A 21,458-nucleotide genomic window follows, 5' to 3' on the forward strand; every position below is an offset into this window, starting at 1 on the left:
TAGTACACAGTGGTCAAAGAGGTAACTGGTGCTCAGAGGCAGGCACAGACCCACTTAGAAAAACTGCAAATGCCATAAACGGTAAGAGAAACGTAAAAGACAATTGTAAAGACATTGAAGAACTCTGGGATCAACCGGTGTCAAAAAATGATTGACAGTTAAGGGGCAATTAACGCCCTTGGATTTGCTTCTGTGACATTTTGTAAGGTTAGCGAGTGTGGTAAAGCACAGAGAGTATGCTACAGCATGGTAAATGTAACGTACATCACAGATCAAAATAACCATGCTAAACTTCAAACCATTGTCATTGCCTGTTTGTTGTATTGTCAGCTCTGCTCTGTCACCCAGCACCATGGTTACCAGTCACTTGCTTCTGAGGTCACTCTTGTCAGCTGACTGACTCTCATTTCCACTTTCCACAGTTTCTTTAGCAACTTCAGTATCTCAAAGGACACAGACAACACTATTAAATTATGTGGAGGTGTGTGGCATTATTCAGACCATGTCATGTGAAAAAGCAGGGCCATTTATGGGGAAGAGGAAATAGATTCATATGCCATAATGTTTTTATGACATTTGATATCATTCTAAGTGGCTTTGGGTGTATATGTTATAAGGAGATAACCAAGTTAGAAAACAGTGCATCTACACTGTAGTTTTATGGCTTGCCTATAAATCTACTGCAGATATGCAACTGCAAAAGAAATACATTAGATTCTCCCTAATCTGAATTGAATTGTCAAAACCACGCTATCATACTGAAATGCATGCTGATTGCAGCTGCAGGCATTTTTATATCATTTTATAATTTTAAGCATATAAACACCTTGTTTTCAAAGGGTTATTGCTGATTTTGAATGAAATATAACAGATGAACCTACTAAGCACGTTGCTAATCTGAGCAAGATCTTTTATCAGCGAGATTCACCTGTACAACTGCAGTGAAAAGGAGCACACTCACAGTCAAACTGCAATTCCGATATTGTAAGAGATCTAACCGCCTGCCTTACTGCTGTTTAAGAATAAGTTACACAGCTGTCCTCTGTATTACACGCCAGACACAACGACATGCCAAACAAAAGGTGGCAGGGTTGGGTTTTTTTAGATTGAAAATGCATTTTGCTTTCATTTTTAGAAGCGCTAAATATAAAATATGCGTTGTAAAATTGCAAGACACCCGTTTCACCGAGAAATCTATCAATGTGTTTGAAGCATCACCTCCGGTTCAGAGATCCACCACATGAACAAAACTGAACACGCTGGGTTGAAGAATCCTTGCTACCAAACCATTAACAGACCACAGCATTGGCAAACACCGCTGAACAAATACTGTACCATGGTAACTAACAATTCCCTGGAGGTTACAAATTCAGAGAACATAGTGTAGTTCCTTTTTTTTAAAAAATTTTAAAAAGCAGCGCAACGAAGTGGCGACTGACTTCTGTTTAACACAGTATCAGAGGAACAGCCTGGTTGGCCACAGTATTGCACTTTCTTACACAAATATCACAGGCTTACAGATAACGGAGGACAAACATGGAATAGAGGAAGCTCTCTCATAAAAGTTTTGTGGTACACAAAGTTAAACACTTAGTGTAAAGAAAGCAAGGTCAAGCATAGGCTGCATGACAAAGTAGTCACAAGTATGGGAATGCAAACACCTCTCTATCTCAATTAGTCTGGATAATACGAGGCTATAATGCATATTCAAAAACAGGTTCACTTCAGCTCAAATGGACCAAGAGCATCAGTTTATGTCAACTAAATGTTTCTTTAAACTAGCTTTAAAATGTCACTGCCAATATTTGCCTATCCCCACATGGAGAATAATGAGGTCAAAGCCAATCAAAAGGGGTCTTTTTGCTAGACTCATTCTCACACAGCTTTTTTTTTTTCAGCACCTACGCTATAACTCATGTGGTTTATGTATCAGCTTCCCAGAATTAGGTCCACTTGCGATAGAATATCCCAGCAGGTTTGCTCCCATTGAAAAAGCATGCTTGAACAGCATTCAATTGACATGGTCTATGGTGGGTGACTTCTACCCCATTTGCAGTAGATGCATTTGCCAGCTTTAAAAGTTTTGCACTTAATTCACAAACTTGTGCTAATGTTTTACCCACCTCTGGGGAGATTGAATCAATCCCTATGTAAAGTGCCTTCTCACCTCTCTCTTACAGCACAGAGCAATGTCACTTTTATTACCTTTTTTTTTTTTTTTTTGTCTTATGTTAATATACCCGACTGGTTATACGGTCGGGTATATTAAAAGGTGCGGTTTACTCCCAGCTTTAAAAACTTAAAAAAATAAATTAAATAAGTGAGAAAGCGACTTCAGACATTTTAAACGGAACCCGAACTCAGATTGCTGGTATGTTTGTGAACCTGTTTAACACATTTTAAAAGAGACACGTGTTTAGTGATGTCTGACCTTGTAAAGAGATCAGCATGATTTTTTAATCTTCCTTGACCAGTCTTTATTGTTTTTTTTATTAATCCCAAAGCCCAGAATTCTGTACTGTTTGTTTTTTTTCAAAAGTGCAATTTTAAGAAGAGAGGTTTTCTATTGTATCCCCTCGTTCTTACCACAGTACCCGAGGCCAGTGACTGTGCTACAATGTCCACATTGACGACAGAAAACAAAACAAAATGTCAATTCCAGAGCACTGCACATGAAAAAGTGAAGCAGATTCATCCCAGCTCCGAGGCAGGACTGAATGCAACTTCAATTTAAATTAGAAAAAAATAACAACAACAACAACAACAATAAAAGGAAAAAAGAACAAAGAATTTACATAAAAGCTTCCAATTCTGACGAAAGTCTTCGGTTTCTTGCAGTGATTTGTTCTGGGTGGTTTGTTGTTATCATTAATACAGTTCAATTTCATTACTTGATCCCACAATAACGACTAGCTCTATGGAACAGGCTTTCCCGTTTCCCCTGCCCATGTTCGATGGGTTTGTACAGGTAATGTCTTGTGTGGATGCTAAGATACATCAGAATCCACAGCATCTCCATCCCCTCCCTCCAACCCCACCCCCCCCAATTACGTTTTCGTTGTGCGTGGGTGTGTGTTTTTTGTTTCTTTTAAAAAAAAGGAACCACAAGTATTGTTGCCCATGTAGCAGGTGGGAAGGGAACGATCCTTTGTGCACAGGTTGGGTGCAGCAGCGAGATGTTTTTGTTCAGTGACCAGAATGCATCACTTCTCTGGTTTACTTGTGGCGTTGGAGACCTTTCCTCTTCCTCCTCTTAAAAAAACAACAGCACCTGAGAGGAAACAAAAACTACAGCATTAACAAAAACTTAATTCTTTCTTCTGTTTGATACTAATGAAAACTGGGTAGCACTTTCCATTGTGTCTCTAATGACTGTGTCTTTACATAGCAGTTACTTAGTAAATACATGTGTACTTACACAATTACAATGCTAGTATGCGCTTTACTTGCTCTTATCTGCCCCCTATTTTACTGCATTTAATCCTGTACTTGAGTACTGTAACCTGTCAAGTGTTATTTAATCTGTAGTATTTTGTATTTAATTATATCCTGATGTAACTATCACTGACACTGTTGTCTGCTCCGTTATTGAATCGTATTTTGTCATACTTGTACTTGCTAGAACCAAAGTCATTGTATTTTATCTTGCTCTTAATTATATTACTTATACTGTGATTCTTGAAATGTATTTTTGTTTACGACTGTAAGTCGCCCTGGATAAGGGCGTCTGCTAAGAAATTAATAATAATAATAATAATAATAATAATAATAATAATAATATGCACAGTTACAATGCACTCTGTGTAAATTTGTCGTATGATTTGAATGGAATGAGTAAATCTGTTCATTCCTGAGCAGTTCGATTTTGTATTTGAATCCAAGTTGTGCCTTTGTTGTTCAATGATTACGCGCAGCAGCGTTTTTAGTTGTTGGATCTTTTAATAAAACGTTGGTCCTTGATTTCGAAAAACAGAACGCCGTTGATGATGAGGACGCATCGATTACTGGTCGACGAATGCACATGTGATGGAACTGAATCAGAAACCAGGCTGCTTACTTTGTATCGTCTGCCACTTCCACCTCTGCCGGCGCTGTGATTGGAGCGTTGGAGTGTCCTGCTGTAGGATCATCAGGGTTCAGCTCCCCGTTTGTAGAGCTCATTACCTGCAAGATCACAGAGAAGGAGAATCAGACACATACCTGTAGGTGGCTAAAGGCTCCACTCCTGGTCTTTGTTCCAACCCTGTTCTAAACTGCTGAACTGAACCAATGAACCCTCTATACAGATCCTGAAGTAGTTCATGATCTCGTAAACCTGGAGTGGAATGCTCCTCCAGGAGCGGGATTGGTCACCCCTACTCTACAGACACACAGAGCTTGGCAAGAAGACAAGCAGTTTTGATCCATGCTCGTCATCCCCAGACCTCAAGCATCTCAACTGACCAATTCCCACTGGCAACACAAAACACCTCTATATAGAAAAAAACACCTATATTATTTATCTTATGTAGTTTTATTTTATATTTGTGGTCTTAAAGCGTCCAGTCCGGATTTTTTATTTGCTTCCGGATCCTCATCTCATAAAGACACGGTTCATTTAAAATGCAAGCACTCTGTCAGGTACATGAAAAGAAGCTGCAACAGCAAGATATGTAGTTCCCGTAACAAAAAAAAGAGAACTAAAATGAACAAGTTACCCAAGTTCTGAGATAAAGAACTATATAACAATGTGTCTTTTTGCAGATGCCTTTAAACAACAACTCTGCCATGTTTCCTTGTTTTTAAAAGGAAAATAAATATAACATCTACAGCATGTACAGTACTACTCAGAAGAGAAAACTATCCCATGGACAGAAGGCAACATTTATGAGAGACAACAGTGCAACACAAAAACTTCACCAGCAAGGACAATTGCACCATCTAGTGCCAAGCAACAGATTTTTCCCCACAGACAACAGCAGGTGGCGCCACTCCATTAAAGACTTATTTATTAAAACGTTCAGACACCAGGAAAGCTCCTCCAGAAGTGTCCTTTCATTTAAAAGATAGCTTCACTGTTTTTGTATTTAATGCATGAACTGCATTTCCTAACAGCAAAGCATTCACCAACCCCAAAGGCTGTTTACTATTTTTTTATAAAACTACATAAAACTGCACGCTTAGTGGTTTTTTTTTGTTTTGTTTTTTTGTAATCCTTCAGTCATCCTGTAAAATAAACCGGGTTCCTTTCCAAAAGTAAACACAATACAAAAAGCCATATCCTTCAAGCAACGCAACATATATGTGGATATATTTAATGCAGTCTCATTTTCAGAGATGACAGGGAGCACTACCTATACAAAAATCACCCTTGCCACCATTCCAAACTAACTATCCCTGTTCCTCTGGGTGAAGCTACTGTAACATAAAGGACAGGCTTCACTGGGAAACAAAACAGAACACGTCAGCCCCTAAGTGGTTTCCTATCTTAACAGACAAGCATATTAGGTACATGTTGGACATGAGCCATGCAGCATGCTTGGTTAAGCGTCGACATGCTGCATGTACACAACCAGTACCTGCACTGAGCCCCCGAGCCTATCAGCTGTGAGATGAGACCCCAGAAGCTCCCTAGTGGTCACTGGAGTGGGCTGGGATTCCCACGTTCCTTGGAGCTCAGGCGACTGGGACAAAAGCAGGGAGTTTCGGGGAGAACAGGGTTGGGTGGGTAAGGAGATGGGTGAATGGGGAATAAAGAAACAAATTATAGAAGGCTTTTATCATGCAAAAGCAAGCTAGTAAGTAAATAAACTAAATTGATTGAGAGAGAGAGAGAGAGAGAGAGAGAGAGAGAGAGAGAGAGAGAGAGAGAGAGAGAGAGATGCAGACAATGGCAACAAAGACTAAGCAGAGCATGATGATTACAATTAGTTTACATGAGTTACTTTGCCTACAGAGTGTTAGCTCCATGCAGTGGATATTAAGAAAGCAACACAGGATCACACATGCTTACAATGACCACGCAGGGGGTCATTCTGTACAGACTACGTTACTTTAAAATGTCTCCATAAAAATGGGTCTCCAGTGTGACCCAGGATTGTTGGAGGCCATAAAAAAAAAAAAAAAATCTCACACAAAAAAATATGCAGCTGATTTAACAGACACAGGGATCCGTCACAATGCATATGACTGAAGGTCTTTTAATACGGGTGGGATTTTATAGGTTAGTAAAAATGCTTTAAAATAAAACGTAAAAGTGATGAACCAAGTGGGAATTGTTTCCAATAATTATTTCCAAGGATGGCACTCAGGAGAGGATGTTTTTTTTTTGGCGAGAGGGTACTGTAAACATGAATGCTGAATAGACACATGGGTGTAACATTAAACACATTTAAAAATCACTGCAAGAGCCGAGGTATGGGATGAGGGATGAAGCTGCCTCTGGAGACTCAATCAGACCCAACACCAGGACAGAGGAGGATGGATACTGACTGTGTTATTATTATTATTATTTATTTCTTAGCAGATGCCCTTATCCAGGGCGACTTACAATTGTAAGCAAATACATTTCAAGTGTTACAATGCAAGTAATACAATAAGAGCAAGAAATACAATAACTTTTGTTGGAGGAGATTACAGATGTGAATGTGTTGGTGTTGTTTCACCCGTTCAGGGCCGTGGTCCTAATTTGAGGACAGGCTACTTTGTAACTTTACTTGTTATTTAAAATTCTCTTTAACTATATTGTTATAACTTACTCTAATTTTGTTAAATCGCAAAAGTTGTGTAAAAATGCAATGTATCAAAATTCCATAAATCCAGCTTGTGTTCTGATTTTTTTTTCCCCCCAAAAGAAATGTATTTGGTACCTCACGGGTTAGCGTTCTTAATCAGAACAACTCATTTTGTAGGGGAAACTAGTCTCTATCAATTGCACACGTTCAGTGGCTTTCCAGAGAACCCTTTTAAAACGGTCTAAAATGTGACAGGTGTACCAAGGTAATAAGCAACCCTTTAATAAAAGTGAGCTTTGTCATTCGTGTGCGTGTTTACACTGCAGAACAGCTTGCTCCCTGGAACTGAGCCCACCTCCTCAGCCTTCCTGGTTAACTCCAGGGTCTGCGGGCACCTTCATTTCAGCCTGGTTTGACTCACCTGGTTTTTGGTCTGCTGTTGTGCTTTGTCTCTGCTGCTCGGCTGCAGTGGGGTGTCGCTGTGGATGGGACCGATGGGAGTGGGCTGGGGGGGGAACCAAAAATACACAGGTCATTTATATAGGGGCCCGCAAAATACGAGACACATCCTTATGACTGCAGTACAGGATATTCAGAATTCACTATAAAGTTCAGTCTTACAAAACTGTTCATTTTTAGTGCTCCTTTTGTCTTAAGCATCATGAGACGTAAAACCAAGGTCCTATCGTAACTCTGCAGCAGCAGTTGTGATGCATAGTTCACCTCCTAGTCTCTAAGTCACTTTGGATAAAAGCGTCTGCTAAATGACTAAGTGCTTCACACAGAAATGGAAAGCAGTAGCTCACTAGTGGTTTGCCGACCCAGTCGTATTCGTAATCGAACACGAATCCACTCCTGTCGAAGAGGTCAGTGAAGAGTTTTCTCAAGTAGTCGTAATCTGGTTTTTCGAAGAAGTCCAGCCTCCTCACATAGCGCAGATAAGTAGCCATTTCCTCTGTGGTTTTTAGCAAAGAGAAAAAAAGACAAAGAAATTTCCAATGAGATCTAAAGATGCAGAGCTTTTAACCTGAAGGGCATCGGACTGGCTTTATCTCTAAAAAATAAAAAGTGGTTGACACGCATGTCCTGTCTCGGCTCAAACAACCTACTCTCATTCTTCTCTTTGCAAGACGACAGGACCTGGACTGTAACCCATAATCAATTTCTTTGTTTTCTTTTTTTTTTTTCCTGGTTTTCTCCCCAATTTGGAATGCCCAATTATTTTTAATCCGGCAACTCGGGGAACGGAGGCTGAAACACGCGTCCTCCAAAACGTGTTCCTGCCAATCCGTCATTTTTCGCACTGCGGATCCACAGAGAAGCCACCAGACCCATAGTGCCAACACAGATCTGAACAGCTCCACTGCAGACCCGCAGGCGCCCTATCAGGCACAGGGGTCGGACAGAGGCTTCATTTTACTAAAAACAAGTATCCCAATCCTGCACTGAAAATATCATTCCCATAGCAAAAAATTACCAGAAATTTCTAACTGTCACACCAGGGCTTATGCATATCCTACAAGCATCATGAATTAATGAAGGTGACAGTAACGTAAACTGCTGTGCAGCATGGCTGCATCCGTACCCTGCCACCGAAGGAGAAAGGAGACCACCAACCTGAGAAGTTTTCACATAGCACTTCGATTGGTGTCGATCGTTTGGTGTCCCCAATTTTCTGATACCTTTCCTTCAAGGTGTCAGCCTGAAACAGACAAACCCACACATTTACTTGTCATCTTTACCCTGGAGCAGCCCAGTTCTCCAAGTTCTCCAAGTGTGTGTCCCACATTGTGAATTATGGTGCCAAAAACCATCATCTTTCCAAACTGGATTATACCTTTTTAAAATTACGGCTGCAGTTCTGGTTAAAAAAAAAAAAAAAGATTGTCATAGCTTTTAATAAGAGACAGAAGGCAAAATCTTCTCTCTCAAGCCTTGTGCGTTCTTTAATAATTGGATAAGCAGAGGGATTTAGGTTTCACATCTCTTGCAACAGAAAACCCCTCTAGTCACACACACAGTACCCAGTAGACACCCAAACACACACATCATCACACAGCAACCAACCTTCAAGCCCTGCCACGGCAGGCTGCCACGCAGGAAGTACATGAACATGTGACCCAGTGCTTCCAGGTCATCCCTTCTGCTTTGTTCTGTAAAAAAAAAAAAAATACAATTCAATTTCAGACTGACCGCGGTAATAAAACTGTACATTCCCTTAAAGAAAAAGAATGCACCCGTCTATGGTCAAATGCAATCTGAAACATCTGCAGGAGGCTAGGAGAGTAGGATATCAGTTTGGTGAAGACTGGTGCAAAAAAATCAAGGCAGTCATTGTGTATGCCACACAGAGAGACTGACACCATCAATCTGGACCACCATTTATTTAAAACAAAAACTCATACAGGGTCACCTTGATCATTTCTGATGTGAGCAGTGTATTTAATCTTGCATACAGAATGTTCCTCCTTTTGCACGTCTCCATCAGGGATTTAAGAGGTACGTAACCAAGTTCAGTATTCTTTACTGTTGCATAATTATACAATCAATAACTTGTTGCTTATTCAGCATTTTCTATTATCTAATGTTTGCTTGCCAATAGGACTTCAAAACAAGAACAAAGATTCAGCAACAGCTCGATCCACAGCAGGCAACATTATGAGTGTCGCTGTGCCATTAAATCTCACAGGACTGGACTGGGACGCCATCGGTCAAATGTACAAAATAATTTGAGAAGGTGCATTTTTGTAAACGTGGTTAGAAACAAATGAAGCTTTTTTTGCAACAGAACACTTTGCTTTTCCTACTCAGCAAAGACAGCACTAGCACAAACGGATCACAAATTGGGCCCAGTGCCATCAATTCAATTTGGCAACCGATCGCCAGGGTTTTAAAAAGCGTGCGTTTCGCTTTCAGCTGCTACGCCTCAAGACCACAAGACTCCTGCTTGACTCAGATCTCCGAATCGAGTTTCAAAGCTTGCGTTTGCCTTGGCTTGCTTGCAGCTTGGTAACTTTCCGGATCGCTGTGTTCGAAGCCTCACCTTTCCCCAGGTGTGTGTTGATGCTCATGTATCTGGCGGTGCCCGTCAGGCTCTTGTGCTCCCGATAGGGGATGTGTTTTTTGGTCTCGGGATCGATGTATTCTTTGGCCAGCCCGAAGTCTATTATGTAGATTGTGTGCTGCCGTTTGCTACCGGGTCTCCCCACCAGGAAATTCTCTGGCTTGACGTCTCTGTAGATCAAGCTTTTGGTATGTACATACTCCATTCGAGTTATCTGAAAGGAAGAAGAAGGAGGATGTGTAATTCACACAGCCTGCCCGTGCTGCATCACCTTTGCGGATACCTTGCATTAGACGATTTCAGTATCCAACATCGCCACCCTGCAAAACATACCCTACTAGCGTGTGCCTGTCTTATTAAAAACTGTGCAGTGGGAGTCTTACTTCGATGCGACTTACCAACTGTATGGCGATCATGAGCACAGTTTTAAGTGAGAACGTCCGATCGCAGAGGTCGAAGAGGTCTTCCAGACTGGGTCCCAGTAGCTCCAGGACCATGGCGTTGTATTTCCCGCATGGGCCGAAGTAATACACCTGAGGAATCCCCTCTGCAAGAGGATGGAGGGCAGAGACACGACACGTTTTAGAATCAATTCAGTGTGATCAAATCGCATATGATAAAAATCAACCAAAACGCCCTGCAGGGTCTGTCAATTCCAGTACTTTTTACTCTCAGTACAGATGTCATCTAGCGCACATTACTTAAAGCTCTTGGCTACAATATCAGTTTTTGTGATTTCTTACAAGTGTGTGTAGTGTGTTCTTAATATACGAGACATCATTCCATACAGAAAACTGCACATCTCTTATACAAATCAGAGACACCCTACACAAAGTATTAGTTTAACTCCGTGAAGATAATACCGCAGTAAGACCAAGTTATTTTCATTGCATGCATGAAGGTCTAATTGCATGGGTGCTGATTTTAGGGCTGGCATCATAAATCTTAGAAGCCGGTGTAAAGGCTGGTGCATTAACATCCCTCCTGTGCTCCAATTGTTTGGTGCCTCCATGTGCCAGCACTCAGTGCCCTGCAGTGATCCACAGCACCAGCACAGACGTTCCTGTTCATTTTGGAACATTTCTTAGCTGACATCGTTTTTTTCTTTTATCAGCAACAACTTGAAATAGACAGTTTGTTGCAAATGTTCTGCCGAATCGAAGCCCTTGCTTCCACCAATAGCGTCTAGACTATTTTAGCCATCTACTCCCACAGAAGTCGCTGGCGTGCTGTGTCCAAATCTGCCTGTCGCTTCCTCCAGCAAGTTCCATGGCACTAAACAGCACATCAATATTCTCTAACACACCAGACAGCTGCACGGCCTGCCACAGGGGGCTACTTTTAAAAGGATCATCTGAATTGAACTCCGTATATAACCACACTAACACGGGCACATTTCTTTTTTTTTTTTTTCTCTGCATAAGTGCAATGCACAAACTGTCAGCTACTGCTAAAATAAGAAATACAAAAATACTTTAGAAAAAAAAAAAAAAAAAAACACACATTCAGGGGAAACAAAACACGTGCAGTTTGCTGAAAACTAGCAGAATGTGTAGCGATCCTAGCGATCATTCTTCTTGTGATCTTGAGCCAGTTAATAAAATATTAAAGCAAGCCCACGTGTTTTTATAAACATTTTGGCAAATCGGTACTCAGGGTGGCAATGTTTAAAACGCAGTCCTCAGAGATCAGGTCACAGTGAGAAATGTTGGCGGCACAGTCCACTAGGGGAATCGGATTGCTGCAGCCAGCTCCCTATCTGATAAGGCCAACGGCGAAATGTGTGGCTGGGGTGACTTTAATAGCATAAAAAAAAAATCAAGCAACAGACTGTTTTGCACTAGCTGAAGATTTGGAAACCTGAATGCTTACCGCTACGTCCAATACTCCATTAACCTTAATAATTAATAGCAGTATAAAAAGTTTATGATTCCTTACGTGCACTTTGGACTCAATTGACCGTTGCAATAATACCGCTGAAATCATAAACTAGCAGGCCTGTGTGGTGCATGCAGCCCATTCCTCTGGGACTTGGATTACATCAATTTTAAATTCACAATACCTTTTCTATTGTAGGTTAGACTTTCATGGAAACTTTAGAAACATGTGCAGCTAAAAATATTATATTAGGGAAATGCATAATAAGAGAACCAGAGTATTTTCAGAGCTGTCGATCTAGATTCTGATCAGGGAGGCGCACACACTGACAGCTACTGTTTAAGCAAACGTCAAAACGGATGATAAGGAAAGGGTGGTTTGCATTCATTTTATAAAAAGCAATGGGAAATCACAAAATGCAAATATGCCGTCTTCTGTCAACTTCCATGCTAAAAAGTTTGCCAGAATCCCATCCTTCTGGCTCTTTGTTCCGTTTGCCCTAAAAAAAAAAGCCTGCACAGCATCTGTGCTAGAAAACACTTGCGTTTAACAAATCGCCCACTTGCTCCAGCGATTTGTAAATGCTTGCATAAGTGCTGCAGTGTATGTATATGTTATGGTATATCTTATATAAACCTCAAAGAGTCACCTGATCTGTTCTTTCACTGGAAAGCTAAAGTATTGAGCTAGAAAACGAACACACGCGTGTGCATGCACAAAAATCTTCAGACAATACCAGTCCCTCCTTTTCACAGACACAGCCACCTTTGGGTTACTTACACTCGAAAGAGATCAAAGCCTACAAATTGTACAGCCTGCCAATCAACGGGAAAGGTCATCAGCTCATTTGGATCAAGTCTTCCTTCAGCTGCCAGTGTATAGCTGTGCTGTATATTGTGCTGGTGCTTAGTAATATGAAGACACCTTGGCTAATCTAGTTTACAGTTTGCACAACATTATATAAAGGCAAAGGGGCAGCAAGTAAAAATGATAAATGTATTTTGAAGCTACTTTTGCTCTTACCTGAATTTCCCAGCTGCTTGTAAAACCTGTATTCCAAATGCAGCTGTGGTGCTCTGGATTTGATTGGCTCCTGTAAATTAAAGAAAGACAGAAGATTTGAAAGCATGTGGGCAGTCCAATTAGTTTGAGCTGTAGGGACAGTAGCTTTCTTTCCTCTCGAAACCAGCTTTGCCACGATCACAATCTTCCGCGACTTTAAAACCAACAAACTCAAAACACTTGACAGTTGCGTTTTTTTGCCACAAATTCAGTTTAAAAAGACAACAACAAAAATTTAAAGCAAATGCTTCTGGTACCTCAAGGGTCTGTTTCAAGCAAACTGTTTTTATTGCTGACTGGTTGACAGCGATGTGCAGAACTGTATGGGAATGGCTCATTTAACTAAGCTCATTTTACACTGCTGTGTAAAAGCTTCTGTCTGTTTGGGGCTCCAAAGCCACGCTGCTACAGAACATTCCTGTGAACTGGCAGGGCTGTGTTGGGTTCGTGGGTTGCCTGTAGCTCATTACCCAGCTCGGTGGGATTGCACAGGAGGCACACTTCGAAGAAGTGAAGCTGCACATTTACGAGGAGGATCAGCAAGAACAGGTGACCTTGCAGAATATTATATCATGAAGCAACATTGTATAAGGCGATGATGCAAAACTATTGGCCATAGCTGCAGTATCAAACAGTACCCAGAACCCTAAACAAAACAGATTGAACCAAAAGCATAGTTTAGCGCAAAAAGTCACCAAACCCTCTCTCATTCATCTAGAAAAGAAAGCCTGGATTTCAGTACAGACGGGGGATCTTATCTGGAAAACAGAGGGTACTTTTTAAATCAAGAGCCACAGTCACAAAGGTCAAACTGGCCTTGATTGATTCATTCAAACTGAAGCAATGGTGCTTTGTGCCAAGCAGGAGCATGCAGAGGGAAGCTAAGGGCTCTTACCTTGTCAGCGTAACATCCATAAGACAGTGATCCTACATGCATTTAAAGGAGACGTTTCATATCCATCTGAAGTACAGAAGATCTAGAAAAAAAGATGGTCTCTTACCAATTTGATGGCCACATACTCGTTGGTGTACAGATTCTTCCCAAGACGCAGCTCTCCAAAATTCCCGCAACCAATTTTTTTCCCGACACGGAAGTTTGGGCCAACCATAAGCACCCCAGAGTTAGACCCTGAACTCCGGCCGCCATGTCCAGTCCTCCCTCCAGCTACCTTGGACATCCTTTTCCCTTCCTCAGCCTCCCCCTTCCCTCCTCTCTTATCAAAATCCATAAGCTTGTGATACCCTGGCCTCTCCACGGTTACACCGCTGCCATACAAATCACAAATCCGACGAAACTGAGGGGGAGGGAGAGAACAAAACAAAACAAAAAATAAATTAAAATGTAAAGCTTTTTTTTTTTATTTTTTTTTTTTTTGGATAGAGGAGTTCTGGTTGAGTTTGTTATTTGTTGGCCCGGTTTCTTTTTCAGCACAACATCTCAGCCCGGCGCCACGTAGCTAATGGAACCACAGCACCCCCTGGCAGCTCCCTCCTGCTCCCATCATCACCTCCTCCTGGTCACTCTTTGGTAGCGCAGACATTCTTCATTTTAAACCACGGGGTGCAGTTGCAAGCAGCGATCCTCTGCTGGGATTCCCTTTGATGGAAAGCTGCAGAAGGAAAAACAATAGAAAGAGAACAGTAAGTAAAGCACAGTGGATCCGTAACCCTCTTAAAGCCTCTAATCTTGAGAACAAGGCAGATGCTTGTCAATTGAAGGTCACAGTGTTTGAGTCTGCAGTTCTCTCGTTTGTTATCGCTGTGCATTCCTGATCTCCACATAGCACACTAGGTTTGTTTTACATCCAAATCACTGAACTGCAAGAACAGATTGAGATTTTGATCATGCATTTAGCCAGGTGTGTATTCCCGTATGTATGTACAGTAGCTGTGTACCTGCTGGCCGTTTTATTCATCTTTTTTTTAAATAGATTTGCAAAGGGATAGCTTATGAATATAAGCCAGAATTAAAAAAAAAAAAAAAACACACAACACTGCCAGAACAATTAAATTGCATTTTAATGTTGAAGACTATTTAAAAAGACACTATACTTAAAAAATGAGGCAAGTAATAAATAATTTAAAAACTTCTGAAAATCCCACGGAAATGTCTGAACATGTGTTGCTAATAATGCAACCAAGTCACCTCAAGCCAGCACGACATGGTTTATGAATGTTATTGCCAGGGATCAATTATGCTCTCCCTCTATAGACCTTTTAATTTTTTTTTATATTTACAAAGTCAGTTTCTATCTCCGACTCTATTCAACTGAAAAAGAAAGCGGCTGTTGGTGGAAATCACAGAAAAACGAGCAATTCTCCATGTACTCCGAGGGAGTGAAGAGGTAAGAAAAACGTCTTTGTAAAATTGTAACGAATGTGGCTGCATTGACAGCTTTGTTTATCCACAGAGATACCACACAGTGTGTTTGAATTCCACACCTACAGGCAACAGATAAGCAACTTCTAATTACCAGGAAACCTAGGCTAGATTTAAACCTGTCGAAGAAGTAAAAGGAGTGACATTCCAACGGCTATATTCCTGTGAGCTGAAGCATGCACTTTTTATGGGGATACAAGCATATGAAATGCTTTTGGAAGCAACTGGTGCATGCACAAGAGTCTATGTCCCTATCATCATTATGATGTATATTTATTAAGACCTACAGTATTGACAACAGAATGAACCACGATTGCAGGAACACTGCACAGAGATGCAGGGATGGAAATAAGACTCCTACTGCATAGCAGTTTCACCCATTTTCAGTTTTACTGTACCACAAGCTTGATTAGCCACAGTGTACAGCTAACAAGTTCAGGTGTGTTTTAATAAACTCATAGCAAAAACAGGAATGGATCAAACTGCTATGCATCACTCAGATTTTAACTCCACCCGATAATGCAATTCACACGTGCTTGTGCTCTGTGTTTCTGTCACAGTCAATTGCACATCATTAATTTGAGTTGATTCTATGCAAGTAGCCTATTTAATTTGTGATAGAAAAATGCATGGCTGGAAGCAGTGGATTAGCTGCCCAGCACCCTTTACCAGCCTGATTTATCCTTCTGGATATTTTATGAGTACTAAACTAAAACCTATAAGTATGTCTCGGGGGCAACTGATATTTGCTGAGCTACGAAGCTGCCCAAACTCCATGAAGTCAAATCGATAACTGCCAAGAAAGTCTCCAATGTGGTTTTCAGTGCCAGTAAATCAGGAGGTACCATTAGGGAGGTTTGGAGCTTGTTAAGCTGGCATTGAGAAGACATTTCTACTACAGAGAGATTGTGGACGGGCTCATCTGTCCAGCGTTAATGTGTTTTTAAAATTGTGCAGAGATATAGTCAAAGATGATGTAGAGTATCTGGATTTCAGAACTGAAACTCCTACCAGATTATCAGATTAGCGTTATGTCAAGTGCTTATTATATAAACTGCATTTCAGGAACAGAAATCCTCCGCTACGGCTATAGATGCAAACTCGGAGCCATCAGTATGACGGGAAAAGCTGATCACAGTAAAAGTATATACGACAGGTTTATGGGAAAATGTAAATTGTGACATACATACAGTATGACCGCCTCCACTATATCCCCATCACCGGGAATGTAACAATACTGTGCATTCCCTCTCACAAATAATGCAGATTTAGTTAAAAAGGATAGTTAAAAAATTGTCAATACAGCACAGTCTGCAAAAACCTGCTGTTTTGTCATCCTCTGCCATTTACTCTGTCCACCAGCTGCATGCATGAATGAATGCGGTTATACCGCCTATAAAAAGAAAGCTTGAAATGTACAGTATAACCACATTGAGAACACATGAGCTGCATTTTATTTTGCCAACGCAGGTTCAATCCAACTGCTTTGATGAGTCTCTGCATTGCTCACAGGTCACTTGTTTTTAAATCCAGGCATCTATGGAGGAGGAGTCACCTGTGTGCAGAGGCAGCTGCTCCACGTGAGGCACCTGTAGTTGCTTTCAAAGCCTGCCTTCCAGGCTACGGAAGTGCCTGTCAGCACTTTATTTTTTTTGTCTAAAGACAGGGAAACTATCTTCTAGTTTCTTTCAAAACACCGCAGGCAGATGTCTTGCAATTTCTCTAGACATCTCACTGAAGGAAACAGCTTTAGAACATACCGCTCTCTCTCTCGATTTCACCCTGAATACTTTGCACAACCAGAAAGGTGAATTATTGATAACCGCTGTCAATCAACTCACGATGGGATAAAATCTGAGAGTGAGAAAAAAAAAAAAAAAGTATACATTGTACCATATTTCAGTTCAAAATCTCTAACTTGGTACTGCATCAAATTACCTATGAACGTGCTCACAGTGTTATTTATTTTAGACGTCACTTATGCATTGGTTTTCTTTGCATGATATATTTTTGATAGTCATTTATAATTTCTGTTCTATGAACACAGGCATTTTTGCCAGCGGATACAGTGCATTTCAAGTTTGAATATTCCAATGTCATCCCAGCACCAACAGTATCTGTGAATAGTTAAATGAAAAGAGAACTTTTATTTCACTGCTGGGGTTGTGGATTTAGTATCAGTCTATTCGGGGCCTCTTTCTGAATATAGCACTACCTCTTTTAGGCAGTAGCCAAGTGTGAAAGCTTTCTGTGCAGTTCAACTTTGAGAGCTTGCTCCTTGAAAGCGACTCCAGTGTTTCCTAATTGTAAGTTCAGCCAGTGTTCCCAGACACTCACAGCACCTACTATACAGTTCAGATATATTGCTATCTAGTAATAGTGCCTGTGTAGAGGATTATAGTTTCACCAAGGCATGCAGTCAGTGGCTTTAAACTTTAAAACTCAATTGATCTTTCATAAAAGACAATGTAGCCTTAACTAGGGCAATGTTTTTAGCATTACCTTTCCATAGCCTAAACTCTAAAGTTCAGCGACAGGAATAAGACTCCTGCTGCATAGCGGTTTTAAGCCATTCCAGGTTTTACTATGAGCTTGTTAAGCAGCAGTGTATAGGTAACAAGCTCGGGCGTGTCTTATTAAAATCAGAGTAAAACCAGGAATAGATCATGGGAGTCTTACTGCCATCCCTGAAGTTCAATTCACATGTGATGATAAAGTAACTGCTTCACACAACTGAAATGCTTGGCTGCTTCCCTGCTCTGTGTCAGTACAGTGTGACTGCCACAAAGACAGAAGGAACAGGGAGTGTGTAAGCTGTTATCTCCTGTAAAACATCAACAACTTACATCAGCAAACATCAAGGAAATGATAAGCAGATTGCAAGTGTTACGAAAAAGCAGGTCACCATGATTTATATCAAATGTCAGAAATGTCCAAGCCTAGACTCATTCAAACCCGGTAGGTCGGGTCCCAAGATATCCATAACACAGTCGATTGCAGGTACTCCCTCCTGAGCTCTTATCTCTGGTGCCCACGCCCAATCCGCTCGCGGACGAGGTCACGGGGTGCAATAGTTTCTGGCAGACATGTTTTGACTTGCCGAACGGCAGCATTTCAAACCCCCGACTTCGTATGAAACAGGTTTACAGACCCTGAAGAGTTCAATGGTTTGTGTTTTTTTAATGTCGCTCTTTAGCTTACCTGGTCACAGGTGTGAAGACGACGGCAGGAAAACAATGATAATACCCAAGCTTATCAAGCAACAGAAAAATAACGCAGATAGACAGCAAATGTCTACTTTTTCCCCCCCAGGTGGTTAGCGTGGTCAGATGGTTCACACATTTTAAAAAAATCTTACATAATGAAATGGGAGACACAGAAGACCTTGGTAACCCATTATTTACAGTAGCAACAAGAAAAATATGCAGCTAGGATCAGGTAAAGGTTCACCTTTAATAGGCTGTGTTCACAGGGCAGCTGCAATTGTCAGTTTAAAAATAGGAGTGAACCTTGGTTGAAAACACAAAAGCCCTGCCAAAGCAAACAGACCTGGAAATGGCAACACTATTGTTCTGTGTTTGTGGTGTGGTTACTGCTGTACAGTACCTCAGAAAAGGCAGTCTGTGTGCACCTTTATTCTACATGCGAGGCACAGGCAAATCATAAAAAAGGGTCAAGCATTAAAACTATCATAACTAAACCCATCTGAATCTTCCTACAGGTTCATTTCTGTTTTAGAGTCGAGACATTGCTCTTACAGAATTGCTATTATGGGAAACCTTATGTGGCCATTATAGAGCTTTTCTATCAGTGCTTCCTGTAACACAAATCCTCCCCCGACCATAATGAAAGCAAACAGCATTATGAAAAAAGCCAAGCAACAAGATATTTGATAAGTCAATTTTAAACAAGGTACAGTATATCTAGAGCCAGGAAGAAAGTGTGCTGTCCCTCAAAGATCTAATAAAGAAACCTCTCCCCCAGACTTCACAGCTTGCTCGCTGTGTTATTCGCCTCTGCTTTGCTTCCAAATTCTTGTCACAACATTTATCGATAGCAAAACCCCATGAATATTGTCAGGACTGTATAAGCCCTTGTTCATAGTTATATATATATATATATATATATATATATATATATATATATATATATATATATATATATATATATATATTATACCTTTTTAATTGGATGTGCAAGAAGCATGTTTTAATTTACATTCCGTACGTGCAGTTTCATACTGTATGAATCAGCCTTGACTGCAAGCTAACAAATCCAGTGATCCAAGTGCAATGCTTTTAAATATTAAATACCACCCTACCCTGCTCCAAAGCATAACTGGCCGTAATCTGCACTTGCCAGACACTGGCTGATGGCTGAATATTTAGGTTTTACATATTTATTTAAAGAGATATCTCACCTTGCCAACAGTCACCAAATGAACACACACAGCATGTACACCTTGAAGTGCTGTATCACTAAGATATTTCACAATATGTCACTGTTTGCAGTTTCCCATATCCAAGACACACTAATCAATGTAAACACTGTAGCATGTCTGCAGTGCAATATAACAATATGAAAAAACACAAATGTAAATGTATTAAAATATGAAAAACATCCTGCATAAATTAGCAGAGACGCTTTTGTAGTTACAAAAAAAGTGTCTGCTGATCATATACTGTGATTATAATTGACCTGCTCCATTAAAAAAAAAATAAGTTTTAGTTGTTATTTTCCATTCAGATAAAGTGTGAATTGCATAACATATTCTGCTAATGCCATCAGTTACAGAGATGATGCAGCACGGTGAACAGTTACGTCTTAAAACTACTGAGCTCGACTATATAGCGTCATGAAAACACACTGTTAATGTATAGCCTAAATCAAAATGGCTTGACTGATCACCATTTTGCTTATCATAAGTAGTCACAAACAACATTTATATACATATAAAACGTCCTAACTAATTATTTGATGATGTTTAAGATTTTGAAGTAGTCTGTGGTTTTGTACTTGGTGTTATTTTTTCAGTTGGGTTTGTATTGCAAGTATTCAGGATGGGTCATGGCCTAACCATTTCCTATACTAGTGTTTAAACTCGAATCGCACTACAGAGTCACGTCCACAATCGGAATTAAAACAATACTTAAACTGCGTATTTAAAAAAAGAAACATCACGAAGAGAGTTATCTTTTCAAAGCCTGGAAATTCAGATTAGAGTTCACGACGTAAATAAGTACAAAAAAAGTATTTTGTTCGGTTTCAAAATTATATCCAAAACATCTCAGTTTTTAAAAAAGACAAAGAAGCCATTTTAAAGTTTAAAAGACAGACTCTTTCTGAACACAATCAATAAAGTAATTTTGTAACACGAAGTATACAACAAGGAGGCCTACTACGGCTGGGGCCACCGCCGACTGGAACAAGTTTAAACTGGAAACGTAGTATCAAATATTAATCAACTTTTTCAGACAGTAAAACCAACCCTCTTTGAAGATAAACAGCATCTCGCACGAGTTTAAAATGCAATAAGGAGTCGCAATTCAATTGAAAAAGTCTACGTTTGTTTTGCTCTCGTAGGAACATCAACAGGGCAACACTCCTTAATCCTAAAAAAAAAATCCCTTGTTTTTTGGTTTTTTTTTTTAAGCAGATCTCTTCCCGGAAAAGGTACACAACGTCAAAATCTGTGAACAAACAGGAAGCCATTACCTCTCTCGGGCGTCAGTTACTGATTATGAATCCCCATTTTGCTCGTATTTATTTATATTTTCTTGAGTTCATCTCCTTCTTCCCTCTCCTGCTGTTTTCTATTTAAGCCTCCCCAGTCAGCTTCCAATCCAACAGCATCAGGTACGCTAAGCACGCTACGTAAGCGGTACATGGCATTGCCAGTTCTACACTCATTATCCGGCGTACTTGAGTTGGAGAATATGTTCTGAAAAAAAAAAAAAACTTGCGCCACTGGAAAATAAATCGTGCGCAACTACCACGGCGGATCCATTGGAGCTGCTTTACGAATGTAACGTAATGTAGTTTGGAGAATAGCACTAGTGTGTACCGAAGGGGGGGTGGGAATTGACGAAATTCGAGATTCCTTGCGTAGGCCCAAAAGGGAGGATTGTGTAAAGGGAGGGATATTTGCATATATGAGTTGAAGAATTTGAGCTTAAGACGGTTGAAAGCTTTGTCCAACCTGTGGAGTTGGTGTGGTTATTGAAACACTGTTACTGTTTCTATCCCTGTCGTGTGCGGGTTACATATATACCACATGTATAGCTGTTTACCATATACACTGAGTTGGCGGTGACTTCTCCGTGTAGGGTTGTTAATCACACTACTGTAACTACCCGTGGTC

At 40.5% G+C, this 21,458-nt stretch overlaps 1 protein-coding gene across 4 annotated transcripts; it reads right to left on the bottom strand.

The window, feature by feature from the left end:
* Nucleotides 1-827: 827 nt before the first annotated feature.
* LOC117966376 (casein kinase I) lies at nt 828-21,073 on the bottom strand. Of its 4 annotated transcripts, none has more exons than XM_034912333.2 (12): nt 20,813-21,073; nt 13,719-14,327; nt 12,679-12,748; nt 10,176-10,324; nt 9,757-9,991; nt 8,781-8,866; nt 8,331-8,415; nt 7,520-7,668; nt 7,135-7,218; nt 5,559-5,663; nt 4,058-4,164; nt 828-3,271 (listed from the first exon to the last, which is right to left on the bottom strand). In XM_034912333.2, the coding sequence occupies exons 2-12, from the start codon at nt 13,944-13,946 to the stop codon at nt 3,217-3,219; spliced, it is 1,353 nt and encodes a 450-aa protein (XP_034768224.1). In that variant the 5' UTR covers nt 13,947-14,327; nt 20,813-21,073; the 3' UTR covers nt 828-3,216. The 4 variants fall into 4 exon arrangements, with proteins under 4 accessions (XP_034768224.1, XP_058870035.1, XP_034768225.1 ...); XM_059014052.1 differs by lacking the exon at nt 20,813-21,073 and adding an exon at nt 16,858-16,948; XM_034912334.2 differs by lacking the exon at nt 5,559-5,663 and having other exon boundaries at nt 20,813-21,051.
* Nucleotides 21,074-21,458: the final 385 nt, after the last annotated feature.

The sequence above is a fragment of the Acipenser ruthenus genome, chromosome 47, assembly GCF_902713425.1.
Source record: "Acipenser ruthenus chromosome 47, fAciRut3.2 maternal haplotype, whole genome shotgun sequence".
Lineage (NCBI taxonomy): Eukaryota > Metazoa > Chordata > Actinopteri > Acipenseriformes > Acipenseridae > Acipenser > Acipenser ruthenus.

Excerpts from the sequence above, each read along its gene's own strand:
- LOC117966376 (XM_034912333.2), bottom strand. The coding sequence starts at position 13,946 with ATGGATTTTGATAAGAGAGGAGGGAAGGGGGAGGCTGAGGAAGGGAAA. Across the intron at positions 8,867-9,756 it reads CAACACACACCTGGGGAAAG|AACAAAGCAGAAGGGATGAC; the intron begins GTGAGGCTTCGA and ends TTTTTTTTACAG. Across the intron at positions 8,416-8,780 it reads TGCCGTGGCAGGGCTTGAAG|GCTGACACCTTGAAGGAAAG; the intron begins GTTGGTTGCTGT and ends TGTCTGTTTCAG.